Source organism: Chenopodium quinoa, unplaced genomic scaffold, assembly GCF_001683475.1.
Source record: "Chenopodium quinoa cultivar QQ74 unplaced genomic scaffold, ASM168347v1, whole genome shotgun sequence".
Classification (NCBI taxonomy): domain Eukaryota; kingdom Viridiplantae; phylum Streptophyta; class Magnoliopsida; order Caryophyllales; family Amaranthaceae; genus Chenopodium; species Chenopodium quinoa.
The window spans coordinates 2,337,667-2,351,822 of NW_018742720.1; the positions used below are offsets into that span (position 1 = coordinate 2,337,667).

The 14,156-nt window shown below is 37.1% G+C and overlaps 1 protein-coding gene across 1 annotated transcript; it reads left to right on the forward strand.

Moving 5' to 3' along the window:
• Positions 1-10,129: 10,129 nt before the first annotated feature.
• On the forward strand, positions 10,130-14,085 carry LOC110723161 (protein OVEREXPRESSOR OF CATIONIC PEROXIDASE 3-like). Its single transcript, XM_021902486.1, has 4 exons — positions 10,130-10,588; positions 11,648-12,043; positions 12,726-13,052; positions 13,653-14,085. The coding sequence occupies exons 1-4, from the start codon at positions 10,361-10,363 to the stop codon at positions 13,815-13,817; spliced, it is 1,116 nt and encodes a 371-aa protein (XP_021758178.1). The 5' UTR covers positions 10,130-10,360; the 3' UTR covers positions 13,818-14,085.
• The last annotated feature ends 71 nt before the right edge of the window (positions 14,086-14,156 follow it).

The following is a 14,156-nucleotide window of genomic DNA, read 5'->3' on the forward strand; positions in this document are numbered from 1 at the left end:
CAAAGAGGGCTAGGTTCATTTTTGGTAGGAGCTCCAGTTCAAGGGAGGAATACGACCCAGACTTGCAGCTCCCGTATTGGCCGACGATCCGGATCGTGAGCCGGGAACAAAAGGAACGATTGGAGCATTTGGTCGGTCGTGAGGTAATTCCTTCTCGGTGGTTACACCGCCCTACCTTAGAATCATTTGGTTTGTACGATTTTGTCAAACGATTTTTGAATGATATTGGCATGAGAAAATTTGTTGACATGCACTATCCTACTTATCGAGAACTTACCTGTGAATTCCTGTCCACTTTTCATGTTGTTAGTAGTAGGAATGGGCCTAATTTATTTTTCAGGTTAAATAATAGAAATATTAGTCTAACTTTTGTTGAATTTTGTAAAAAAATTTAATTAAATTCTGAATTATCTCACCAGTGGCATGCAGACTATAAAATGGGTGACTTATATTATGCTTTGACTGGTTTACCTGCCCCCGACCCCCAACATGCTAGTACCAAACCTATTCACCACCCTGTCCCAAAAATCTGGCAAAGATTTGCAGGTTTGTGTTTTTTAGGTAGGGCCGAGCCTCATAACGCTCAAACGAACGAACTAGCTGTCATAGGACATTATGTATACGGGTTCGGGAAATTGAACATAGGCAGGTTTATAGTTCACCATTTGAGTAGGCATGCCACAGCCAGCACCACTTCCAAGTCTCCTATCCGTTTAGGTGGCCTTATCACTCGAATAGCGGTGAAAAAGGCCGGTTTTGTAGTAGACGGACCCCACCAGCTGACCAACTGTGGACCAGATACCTACATGACTACTAGGTATTTTAAGGATGTGGGGTGGGTTAGGCCGGATAGCGAGCATACACCCTTTTGGTGGATACGGACTGGGAACGAGCAACCTTTGCCCATTTTTCCCCTTCCCAGTCCAGACTTGACCGCCTTTCCCCCAGGGCAACTTTCTTACACTTACGATGCTTTAGTTGCCAACGCTAGGGGACAGGCACCACCACCACCAGTTCCACCACCTCAGCCTCAGCCCGAGGTGGCTTTCTCTCCACCTCGTATGTCCCATTTCGTCCCTCATGTTGACTCTGACCCAGTTTGGGATCTTCAAAGTATAGGTCAGGCCCTAGGACGTATCGAGCATTCACATACTGACCTTAGGAGGATGGTAGGCTTCTTAGACCAGAGGTTAGGGTATCTAGAGAGGAACCAGGGTAGAGCTCTCTACCCTATGTACGATGATTATGCTCGTCGGGGCAACATTCCCGACGATGCTATTCACCCTGACTGGTTTCAGCCACCACCCCAGGGATACGATAGGGATCCCACTGCCCGTGGTATTTACACTGACTATTCTTCTTTCTTCGGGTACGGGCAGGACATTCCTTTTGGGGGACTGGCGGGGGGGGGGGGAGTTTTCACGCTGATTATTTTGGTGGTAGATCTTCTGGTGCAGGTGGCAGTGGAGGTGCGGGTTTCGGCTCGATGGACAAAGATGATGAGGACTAGCTATGCTGGGCTAGTTTCCGAGCCAATGAGGACATTGTCTGATTTTGGCTTGAGGGAGATTTTGGTTTGGTATTTTTCTCTTTTCTTTTATTTTTGGTGTGTTTTATTAGGTTAGATTTCTTTCTTTCTAGGTTAGTTTTATTTCTTTCTTATATATGAAAAATACAAAAAAAATTAAAAAATAAAAAAAATCCAAAAATACGTTCCAATGAATTATAAATTATGCTTCCCTGTGCCCCTTACTTGAGAAAATTGTTTTGATTCCTGGTATTTGATGATAAGCATTGTGGATTAGTTGATCATGATTTGATGTTTGATTGTCTTGCTTAACATGCGTCAATTTTGTCCAACTATTTGTGAATATAGTGCTTGACTAGTTGATTTGGTAAGGAATGTGTGATAGTTCCATAATTCCTGGTATGTCAATGAATTTGAGTATTGGTTTGCTACTATTAGTAATATTTATATGATTCATTATTATGCACATTGTGGAGGACGAAGGCACTTGTTCTTTTAGGTAGCCTCCAGATATTGTAGATACATTTGTTCCCTTCTTGCTACCCATGTTGTTGCCTTGACTTTTTATTGTTTATTAGCCACATTACAAGCCTATTTTGCCCCATTGGTTACTAGTCCCAAGCTTGGCTTGGGGGAGCTATTAGTGAGTGAGGTGAGGGAGTTTGTAGTGTACTTATTATTTGCACAATTTGGGTGGGCTTTTGAGAAGTTGTTTTGTTGTTGATCATGTTTATTTTTGATGAGTTTGAGAGTTATATTTTCTTGAAAAAATAAAGCATGATGTTATGAAAAAAATAGAAGTTCAAAGAAAAAAAAATGTAAAAAAATAAGTGAACTTCAAAAGAAAAGAAAAGTGTTCAATGTTGAAATGTTCTAGTTGGAGGTCGATCAAAAGAAAAAAAAAATTGAGCTTCAATGAAAAACTCAAGTTTGGAAATAAAGTTTGATTATTCACTCCACTTCTTCCTTATTATATCTTATGAGTAAAAGTGTAAGAGTTGGGATTATTTATTATGATTGGAGTATATTTGGTTGATGTTAGAGTTGGTTATGTAGGAGATGTATGATCACTATTTATTTTGATCATGGGTTTTATTAGGATATAGCTCCTTTAAGCATAGCTTTTCTCTCACTTATTCCCAAATTTATCCTACCCTTTACCCTAGCCTTACATTACAAGCTTTAAAGACCTTTTGACCTTTGTGCATAGAATTGTATGAATGTGAAAGTGTTGTTTATCAATGCAAGTTATGATTTGACATATTTCGAGTCGACTAGTAGGTTGAGCGTTCATTGTTTTATACATACGAGAGTGTGAGTTGGGAGGGCATTATTCACATAAAGGGGTTGGATGGAGATCGATCAAGTACATCTTTTACTTGCCACAAAAATGAGAGTTGAGTGCGTGAGCACTAGTCTTGAATTCTATATGCTCTTCTGGTTTGCTCTGTTTGACAATTGTTAGGGAAGATTGGTAATTAGAGGGATTTGATTGGTTGATTCTGAAGCATGTTTATTTGATTTACCCTGGATCGTTTGTGCTTGATTTTTACTTTTGGGGTGAAGCATATTTATTGATTCATTGATGAGATCTTTGCTTAGGGACAAGCAAAGGTTTGTCTTGGGGGAGTTTGATGTGTCTATTTTATATAGTATTTTACCCCTGTCCCTTGGTCGTAATTAGTAGTGTTTTTGGCTCTTTAGAGCCACTTTTATTACTAATTGGTGTTTTCTAGTGTTTTCGTAGATTTGGTTGACTTTTGCAAGGATTTATGCTTTTGGAGTATTTTTCCGAGATATTTGGAGCAATCACGAACATTGGAGAAGCACGACCAGAGTTTATAGCCCGGGGCCGGTTAAAGCCATCGAATCGGTGATTAAGGGCTCGGTATAGGTGATACCGGGGCATTTGGACCGAGTATTCAAGACCCATAGAAGGAACCCAGATTGGCCCGAAGAATTGGAACCCAATCGAAGTCCAAATAGTGGCCCAAGAGAGCCGCCCGGCCGGGCGGGAGAAGCTTAGGCTGGCGCCCCATGACACGCCCGGCCGGGCGCGAGATTATTAGTAATGAGCAAAAAAAGGGGCGCCCGATCGGGCGCGTGTTTTCTTAGTAGACGATTAACGAAGTTTTAATTTGTTTTAGTTTAGGATTTTTGTACGGAGTATAAATACTCCTCCGTAATACGTTTTGATCACTTATTCTTCTCTTCTTCTTCTCCTTTTTACTCTTTCTTTACTCTCTTAATTATTCTCTTAGATTTCTTTTCTCTTAAACCTTTGTTCTTAATTCTACTCTTAATTCCAGATTTAATTTGGTAACGATTTCTCTTCCCTTAATCTTAGTTGTTTATTTTATTCCTTTCATCATGATTTATTTTATTACTTTGATTAGTTTAGTTTTTAATATGTGTGAGTAGTTTAATTTCTAGGGTTTATGGGGATCTAATAAATAATATGAAGGGGTAATTTATTGTTGTTAATTATCAATGCTAGATTAATTTCCTATTGATTGATTTAATGCTCTGTGACTAGATTAGGCCTATCTTTTATGCATGAGTTTGACAATATTGATTCAAGAATCGAGAGATGAGAATTGATGTTTAGGTCTAGTTTCAATAGGCAAGTTAATTTATAAATGGTTAAGTCGAGATTCGAGAGATGAGATTTAATACCGGTAAATTAATTATGTGATTGTAATACGTAGCGAAAGCCCTTTACAATCTGGTTAATTGATGCATTGATGATTGACTATTATTGATTATTGGTATTGCATGATAATTTCTTATTGAATTGTTTTAATGTTTTACAATTGCGGCTTGTAAAAGTATAGCAATGTTAAATTGATGAATCAAGCAGATGTTAATTTGATATTAAAGGCTATTTTCAATAAGAACTTAGATCTAGTAAATTGCGAGAGCCTGTTAGATCTATGTTGATTAATAAATTGCGAGAGCCTGGTAATCATGTTATTTATGCAATGTCAATGATTGATTACTATGTTTTACCCTGTAGTATTATTTATTGGTGAACCTATGCCCTAGATCCTTTCATATATTGTTATCTTCCTATTCTCAACCTTAGTAGTTTAGTTTCTTACTTATTTATAAATATTGGTTACTTAAATCATTTAGATTATAATAATTAATTAGGAGTAACAAGACTTGTTTCCCTGTGGAGATCGACCCTACTTCCCTATCTACTTTAGTTAGAGGACTTAGGAATTATTTTTGATTAGGGGATACGACTTTACCCTGTCACTATGATTGGAGAGCTATTTATAGATGTACTTTCAGGTGGCAGAAGTTGTACTTGTTTGGACAGATTAGGGTTAAATTCGTACTTTACTCTGATTAATGATGGGATGGATCATGGAGGGGTATTTTCGTAATTCCACGTCAATGGTCTTAGGACAATGGACTTGGCCCGAACATTTAGCCTCACGCGTGATGTGGGAACGAGATCGCATGAAGTTCGGATATCACGCGGAATAAAGATGAGAGAGGTTGTCACATATGCTAGAGTGAATCTCGAGGCGTACCCGAGGGCTAAAACGTGCCCCAAGAGTATCAGAGAGCTAAAAAAGAGCCCTAAGCGACTTGCAAGGGTGAAAACCAGCCCCAAGCAATGCATTGAAGGTACTTTAATTTAGATGATTGAGCAGTTTGGAGAGCTAAGCCTGATGATGGCTTAGGGATAACTGATGGATTTTCCCTTTTCAGAATATTTTCTTCAGGCTGAGCCCCATGTATCTTGCTGAAGGCATGTCTTGTCTCCATTTTTGACTAAGATTGGGATTTTCAAAGATAAGATGATGGTAATTCCATGCTAATTGAGATGGTAATTAAGCTTAATCCTTCAATGGTGATTTTCTGGGCTCAAGTACTACCTAGGCCCATTTGAACCAGGGTTTTGAGGAGTTGCCATCTCCTTAATTAGCTTGAAACATATGAACTCCCACCTCACTTCATTTGTTTTTCATTTCTCACTTGCCTTAAAGAAATTTCTCAAAAAATTCTCTCCAAATTCCCCCCCAAGTTCTTAAGAGTTTGAGTGTTCAGGTCACATCACCCAAGTTCACACCATCAAGTTCTTCCAAGTTCATCAAGATCTTCAAGAGGTATGTGAAAAATTTTCACTTTTTGATTCATTTTTGTAGATCCGAAAGCATGTCTAGGTGTTTTTGTACTTGGAATTTCTGAATTTTTGAATTTATCTTAGGGGTAGGCATACTTGAACTTTGAATTTATGGAATTGATTTAACCCCGGGGTAGAATGGTTATGCCCAGCGGAAATCAAGGTTTTTTAAGTGTAATTTTCAAATTTCTAGGGTTTGTGTTTGAGAATTTTTCTGAATTTTAGAATTTTTGGGGTATGCAAAGCTGGGGTAAGCAACGTTGGTTGGGTGTGAGGCCGAGGGATAAGCCTAACTCTCGGCTGGGTAGAGAGTCAGCCCCAGGCCGAATGGGTTGTACCAAACCGAGGGCCCGATCTGCGAAGGCCGAGGGCTATTGAAGGATATTGAGGAGTTCTCAATTAGGCTGTTTGATAGTCTGACGAAAATCTTGGAAAAAGATATTATGGTCACGAATGGGATTTCTAGGTGGCATAAGATTAGGATTGAGAAAATTTCTTTTGACTTTCTTATAGTCCAATATTATAATTGGTTGAAATATTCCAAAATAATAAACAAATAATTATATTAAACCATGCTTTTATTCAGTAAAATCGTTTTTTAAAAAATGGTACATCCGCCTCCACGAACCATTGAATTTTAAGGTACACCAGCCTGTACCTTGCTTGGTAAAGACAAAAAACGCGGAAAGAATATGAAGATGTTTTGTAAAGAATATATAAATGTTTTGTATATAACTTTCAATTTTATGTTTTTTTAGGTCATCTTTTCATACTTAAGAGTGGTTTGATTCTCATCCCAATCAAGTAGGGTATCTAATTTATTTAAATAAGGGTCTGTTCACATTTACTGAACTGAGCTAAACTGATTGGAGCTGAAATGAACAAAATTGATTGGAGCTGAACTGAACTGAACTGAACCGAACTGAATTGAGCTGAAATGAATATTTTATGAGAGAGGGAAATTAGGAGCTGAACTAAACTGAATTGATTGGAGTTGAACTGAACTGAACTGAAATTAAGTAAATGTGAACATGCCCTAAATTAAAATTTGTGGGACTTAGAGATAAACTTGTATTTTCTCCATAGCGTAAGAGTGAAAAATCGTTATCCTTTCTCCTTTAAGAAAGCTAGGAGCGGTGAAAGAAACCTCTTATCGATAGAGTTAGCAAATACAATGGCAAATCAAAAATAAGGAAAATGATTGTCGAACACTGACATCAATGATGATGCCATAGCTGTTAATAGAAGATTTAGGGGCATTTGGTTTGCAAACTAGTATTACAAATTTTTGAGAACCCTCCTAAAATATTGATAAATAAAGAATTAAAATTGAGAGAGGATAACAACATAAAGCAAAGCTAAAACTAATCACCAAGACACACAAATCAACACATGTCAAATAAGTTTAATCTTAAACTCAAAGTAGCATGCAATTTTCAAAAACATTAATTGAAGTGAAGGACCTAAATTAATCAATATAAAGCTTCAAAACTATGAACAAGGGTACAAAGAAAGCTTTAAAATAAGCAAAGTATAATCATGAAGAAAATAAAGAAATTAGGGACAAAAAATAAGTAAAATAGCTTTAATCTCGTAAAATTTACGATTAAATAAAATCTTATAAAAACACGTACAAGGGAATATAAGTTAATCATAAAAGCTAACTTTAACAACGCAAAAGACAAAAATTAGAACTAAAAATAAATCAAAGTAAAAAAAAAAATGAAAAATTGCCTAGAATAATCCGACCTTTGCCTCATCCGCCCAAAATAATCTCACCTTTGGATTATTTTTAAATAATCCGACCTTTGATATCACTCCGCTCAAAATTGACCCAAGAGACCGGTTACCTAATAAACAAGTAAAAAAAAAAATGAGTTTAGAGTGCACGTGTCACCGTATAATTTGTCTAAAATTTTAAATCTTTTAAAAAAATGAATTAAAAAAAAAATTCGCAGCTACCCAGCCACATCCTTTCCCAGCCCCAACCACCGTGACATCATTGTAGCAGCTGTGACATCGGAGCTCGATCGCCGTCGTCGCTATTGTGGGTGGTCTGGGCGGCCAAAATCGGGGCAGGGGAAGGTGAGGGAGGCCGAAATAGTTGCCATGGGTTCCGCAAATTGAGCCGAAATTGGCTGAAATTGGGGCTGCTAGAGGTTTGTTCATGGCGGCAGATTGTTGCGGTTTGAATTGCAGTGGGTGGGAGGTTTTTGGTGCGGTTGTGATTAGTGGTTGCCGCTACAATTGCGGGCTTGTGAATTGGAGATGGTTGGTGGTTTTTGGGGGCTGTATATGCGGTGTGCGTGAGGCTATGGGTGTAATGTGGCAGATTGTGGATTGTGGTAGGGGTATGTGGCTGGTGCGAGGTGAGGCTATGGGTGAGAAATGGATAGAGCTGCTTACGGTTGCCGGAAATGGTAGCGTTGTGGCTGGTCGTTGCTGTTTTGAAGGAGGAACAGGGGAGACGAGGGTGTGCGTGTTTGGTTGGCAAAAGGGGTTGAGGTTAGAAGGTTCAGATGGGCGCTGCTTCGGCGCCGGCTCCGGCGTTTGATTTGGTGGACTGGGTGGCCGGAGCGACGGGGCAGGGAAGTCAGGCAGGGGAGGGAAATTAAAGTTTATTTATTTTTTATTTAAAAAATTTTAACATTTTTTAATATTTATTTTTATTTTTATAACGAATCACGAGTCGACACGTGTCAAGTAACTTGGTATAACAAGTTGCATGACCGGTTGAGACCATTTTGAGCGGATTGATATCAAAGGTCGGATTATTTAAAAATAATCCAAATGTGGGATTATTTTGGGCGGATGAGAAAAAGGTTGGATTATTCTGGACAATTTTTCCAAAAAAAAAGTATATATAATTGAAAGACAAAATGCACAAACAAATAATTAATGTTAGGATTTGTTAATACAAATATTGGCCGAACTTGTCACCAAGAGATAGATAAAAAGAGAGAAAGTTCACTTCACAAGTTCAAATATTTTCATGGTACTAGATTGCATTCACGCTCCACTCACATGGACTCAATTCAATTTGACCCAAAGTACATTAAAGCCATTAGAGGTCCTAAATCATGGGTCTAGCTCTAATACTATGGTAAATTCAGCATTGGGCTAAACTTATCACCAAAAGACCAAATCAACTTCACAAGTCTCTATAAATTCTATTTTGAAACCATCAGACAATAGGAAGAGAACCCTAAGCCTTAAAAAGTGTTTAACTCTCCCTTCTTTCATTGATGTGAGACACTTACATGTATTGTTTAAAAAGGGCATGTTTCAATGGGACTTAAAGATTTAGAGCAAAAATTTAAGAAAAAAAAAATCTTACCTATAGGTTCCTTAAAACCACAATCAAACACATATTCAAAATATATAAAATGAAAAGCCAAGGCATAGGTGATAAAACCTTGAAAGTAAAACAAGAGAGGATGTTTGAACCTTTAATTGGTGGTGTTCACTGGTCACTCAAGCAATATCAACCATTTATGTTTTGTGTGCTTGTATTTTGATGTTAAGTCAAACTAATTTAACTTCATGCAATCACATAGGTAATATCAATCACATATACATCATTAGATATGAATCCAACATTGAAATCTATATTTGCATTAGCCTTACCATCTAATTAGATATCCACAACATGCTTAGAGCACTCTCACTCATGGGCATTTTTTTGCCCATGAGGAGAATTTTTTTTTTTAAAATGGAATAATTGTTTCCCAAGCATAAAAAAAAAATGCCCATAGCATTGCTCATAACAATGGCATATTGGCAAATCAATTTGCTACCGTGTTGATTTATTGGTGGGCCATGCAAGTAATATAACAAAATTTTATAAAAAAGTAAAAGCAAGGTAATTAACATATAATCCGTGAGTGTGAAGGAGAGAGAGAGAGAGAGAAGTGTGGGTTTTTTTTTTATCCCACGAGTGTTTGAGAAATTGTAAAAATAAAATGCCCATGAGTAAAAGTGGGAAAGAGGAGTGAGAAAGTGGGTAGAGAGACAATGCCATTTTTTTTTTTGCCCATGAATAAGAGTGGTCTTATATGACCTGTTTATTAACAAAATAACAACCTAACATATTTACTAAAAACCACTAGTCAAATATTTGCAATTCACAAATCTAAAATCCACATTCATTAATAACATTTATTTCAAAAAACCCTAAAAAAAACAAAAGGAAAAAAAAACATGCATATCAAAATTGTTATGTATAAAAGAGCTAAACCGAGATAGTGTAAGTGAATATACTTTCAAATCTACCTCCCACCCACGTCTAATAGCCAATTGATAAGTCATACATATATCAAACCCATTAGTCAACTATAGACCACCCCTTAAATCATACTCAAATTTGCTCCAATCAAAATTTGAGATGAATCCAATGTGAAATCCGAAAAATTACATCCACCAATCATTCTATATTTTCCTATAAAGGTTGTGCACTCATGCGGTCATGCCCTGCCGCTTGCCCAGCTAGGGCACCAGCCTCTCACGAATCAAGGGACCAAAACGAAAAAGAAATTGAGAGCCTAGCCAAGTAGCCAAAGTTAGGCAGCTCTTTCAGTCCAATCCATGCTTCAAATGCAAAGGATAAATCTTTCTTTTCACAATCTCTCAAAAATCAAAACCCCTCAATAGTAGTAGAACTGTAGAATAGTGTTAAGAAAAACAAAGAGAAGAAGATGAACTTCACTTCAATACATAACAATTCATCCTCCATTACTCTTTCAACCTTACCTTCCTCCTCCTCTTCTTCTTCTTCCTCACAATCCTACAACAATTACATCTTCTCTCACTACCCCAAACCATCCAATCTCTCTCTTCCACGTGTCCCTTTCTCCCGCTCCGTCCTCTGCCACGCTCGCCGCCGTAGCAACTCCGGCCGCCCCGTCTCCTCCAAGAAAAACAAGGTCTTTTTTCTTTCATTTCTTGTTTATAATCTTAATTTTGATTTCTTTTTATCCATTTATATGATGTTAATAATAAGTTTTTGTTTAGTTTTCCATTTCCCATGAATTTGTGGATAATGGGAATTTGTAATTATATTTTCTGGGATTTTTGTGGAAGTATTTAATATCAATAATATGGAATTAATTAGTGAATTTACCTTGGATGAGTGTTTTGTTGAGTTAATTGGGACTGTATTTTACTTGGGTTTGTTGTATTATCTTCATTTAGCAGCCTATGTTACTCTAATACTCATAACAATTCATTTTTTCTCGAATACCCATGTCGGATACTTGACAATTGGATATAGATATGAGTATATGACACTTCATTTTGGACCAAAATCATGCTAAATTTTCGTGAGGCAGTTTTGTGTGACACTTGTAGCCGAGTTTAAGTAACATAGAATTGCCAACAATTTTGGATTTGATTTTAGGTGTTTAGTATGTTAATAGTCTATAGATGTGGGGTAAGTTTTATGTAATTGGGTTCTCACTAAGTCACTCTTGGTAAGCTGAGTTCGAGTCAAGTTTTTGTCGGTATTGGCTATCACCTGCCATGTTTATGATTCACTCCTGGTAAGGTGAGTTCGAGCTAAGTTTTAGTCTGTGGTCTTATATATTGATGACTTTATGGGAAGTACGACAGTGGAAATGGTAGTTGAACTGAAGTGAGAGCAAATAAGCATAACGCTAGGTGGCACCATTGATCAAGTTATGTGCCTTGTGAGTTATGATGCATTTTGAGAATGCTTTGCAACCTCTTGAAGTTATAGGAATATAAAACTTTAGTACCTTGGCACAAAATTTTCTTGCATTCTTCTGCAATTATTGTGGTTTGCAAATAATTTTGTGCCTTACATGATAAGGGAGAATCAGTCTCATTGACATAAGAGTATAAGACTGCTGTGTGCATTTCATCTCCTATGATTGCCTTCTCTGTTGCATTTTATTTTCCTTTAATTATACTGGTAGGAAATGCATTATACAATCCAACAAGATGATTCTTCTTGTTGCTTGCAGAGTCGCAAGAAAGAAGACTCTAATAAAGATGATGATATAGAGGAGGATGGTTTTGAGGCTCTTTTTAAGCAGCTTGAAGAAGATCTCAAGCAAGATAAGGAGTTTTTAGATGATGGTGAGGATGAGATTTCTGAAGAAGAGCTTGCCATGCTCGAACGGGAGCTAGAAGAAGCACTTGCAGAAGATGAAAATATGTTGGCGTTGTTAAGTGCGACAACAAATGATGCTCCCAAAGGAGAAAGTGCAAAAGAAGAAATGGAAGAGGAAGTTGAAGAAGATGATGCCGGTGATGAAGAAGAAGAAGACGAGGAGGAGGAAGAGGAACCAGTACAACTGAAAGGTTGGCAACTTCGTCGATTGGCACAAGTGCTGAAGGTTGGCCGCCGTAAAACTAGTGTAAGTCATGTACTCTTTGTTGTCAATACCATTTGTACTTGAGTCATAATCAGTGTCTGAGACCCTTGTGTTAGAAAATCTTGCAAGATATATATGAAATTTATACTTGAAGATGAATTTGGAGCAGAAAATGAGTGGGAATGGAGATTGTAGCGAGTAGAAGAGCCATTTCAGTGCAAATATTAAATGGGTAGGGACTGACTGTCGTTGCAATTCGAGATCGACTGATATGATGTTGAAGTTGCCATCATTTTGAAATGAGCAATTAACTGGGCTTCTGTTACTGTGACATTCATTTCTCTGTTGTCGAAAAGTGCTTAATTAAAGGCTTGCCTTTGGAGTACGCTGATATATTTCCATTAGGCACATGTACTGATGTGTTCACACATTGTGCTGTGTATTGTGAATTAGTGAAATCATGTCATAAATAAGTTGACAGGACAATCAGTCTGAAACAAGCTCCTTTCAAAAGGTGTAGGTTAAGGGTGTTGAATAGAAAAGTGACTTATCATGCACCAATGTACGTATTGTAGTATTTGTTCAAAGTTGTTTATGGTGTATGTAGTTTGTGAAGGGGATGTTGCTTTGTACTATATTCCCAGCTCATGGTAAAGAATTTCCTATCTTTGTTGGTAAACTATTATGGTTTCACCATTGACCAAAGTTATCATTTTCCTTGCAGATAAAAAATCTCGCAGCTGAGTTATGTCTTGATAGGGCTGTTGTTCTTCAATTGCTGCGGGAGCCACCACCTAATCTGTTAATGATGAGTGCTTCTTTGCCTGATAAACCAAAGCCTGTTGTCACGATTCCAGACTATGAAGACACGCCAGCTGTTCCTTCTGAGGTTATTGCTGATTCTGAGGTGATTGCTGATTCTGATAAACCTGAACCCAAGGTCGAAACTCCCATCCATGTCCTGCAAGGTAGCTGGTCTGCACGAAAGAGATTGAAGAAAGTTCAAGTTGAAACTCTAGAAAACGTCTACAGGCGTACTAAGCATCCTACAGTAAGTTTATGTCCATCAAGTATTCATCTGTTTAGACTCTGTTCTTTGCACTGCTTTCTGCAAAGAACCTGAGCCAGAGTTTATATCCTTATATGCTGCTTATCTTTTATATCATCAATAATTATTGACGTTACCAGTTATTGACAATTTATTCATTTAACCTTAAACAAATAAGTTTAAGGAAAAAATAGTTTGGACTTCGGATAAGTGCCTATTAGTTCAGACAAGTTATACTGAAGTCCAATTTACAACTAGGATGAATTTATAGAGGGTCAATAACATTTAAGTTAATATAAGAGCTTTCAAGTTAAGAGAACAAAGCCTGAGTGTTGAAGAATGTTTTTAATTTTGAATTGGAGTGTTATACATCTGAAAATAGTATGCTGTGTGTTTATTATCAGATTCCGTATTTTTTGGATAAATAAAAAGCATCTAGTTCATTTGATCTCGCAATTGCCAAGCTTTGATTTAAATTTATAGTTATATACAAAAATTTTTCTTTGTTCATTCTCTTACTTCTCTTTCGACATTTTGTGGTAAAGTTCTTGTACTAGTTAGTTGTTTGTTAGAAAGACTGAGACTGAATCTTAAAATGTGCAGAATACCATGATCAGCAGCATTGCCCATGTGATAAGCCTTCCTCGCAGGAGAATATTGAAATGGTTTGAAGACAAACGTGCCGATGAAGGTGTGCCTGCAGAGCCTGCTAGTGCACAGCAGCAACCCTATCGACGGTCATCTACTGAATCTGTGTTTACCCAATAATTTTGTCATCCTAGTGACTTGTAGTTTATTTTGTAAAATAGCTTTATTAGTGATTATATCTAAAATTGGTCATTAAGCTTATGTACTTTATGCCTATTCTGCCAAGAGGAACCGAGGGGGTAATGTATGGAGTAGTAAAAAAAAAAACATCCTACGAAGTATTATACTTCAGAAATCATAAAAAAATTACTATTATACCGAGTAATGTATGGAGTAGTAAAAATTACTATTACACAGTAAAAAAAATTTGTACTTTGTATTAGTTAAATATTGTATTCGCAAAATGGTCTCACTTTAGATGTCAAAATTAGTGTTTGAAATATTCAACCGAAATATTGA

Excerpts from the sequence above, each read along its gene's own strand:
- LOC110723161 (XM_021902486.1), top strand. The coding sequence starts at position 10,361 with ATGAACTTCACTTCAATACATAACAATTCATCCTCCATTACTCTTTCA. Across the intron at positions 10,589-11,647 it reads TCTCCTCCAAGAAAAACAAG|AGTCGCAAGAAAGAAGACTC; the intron begins GTCTTTTTTCTT and ends TGTTGCTTGCAG. Across the intron at positions 12,044-12,725 it reads TTGGCCGCCGTAAAACTAGT|ATAAAAAATCTCGCAGCTGA; the intron begins GTAAGTCATGTA and ends TTTTCCTTGCAG.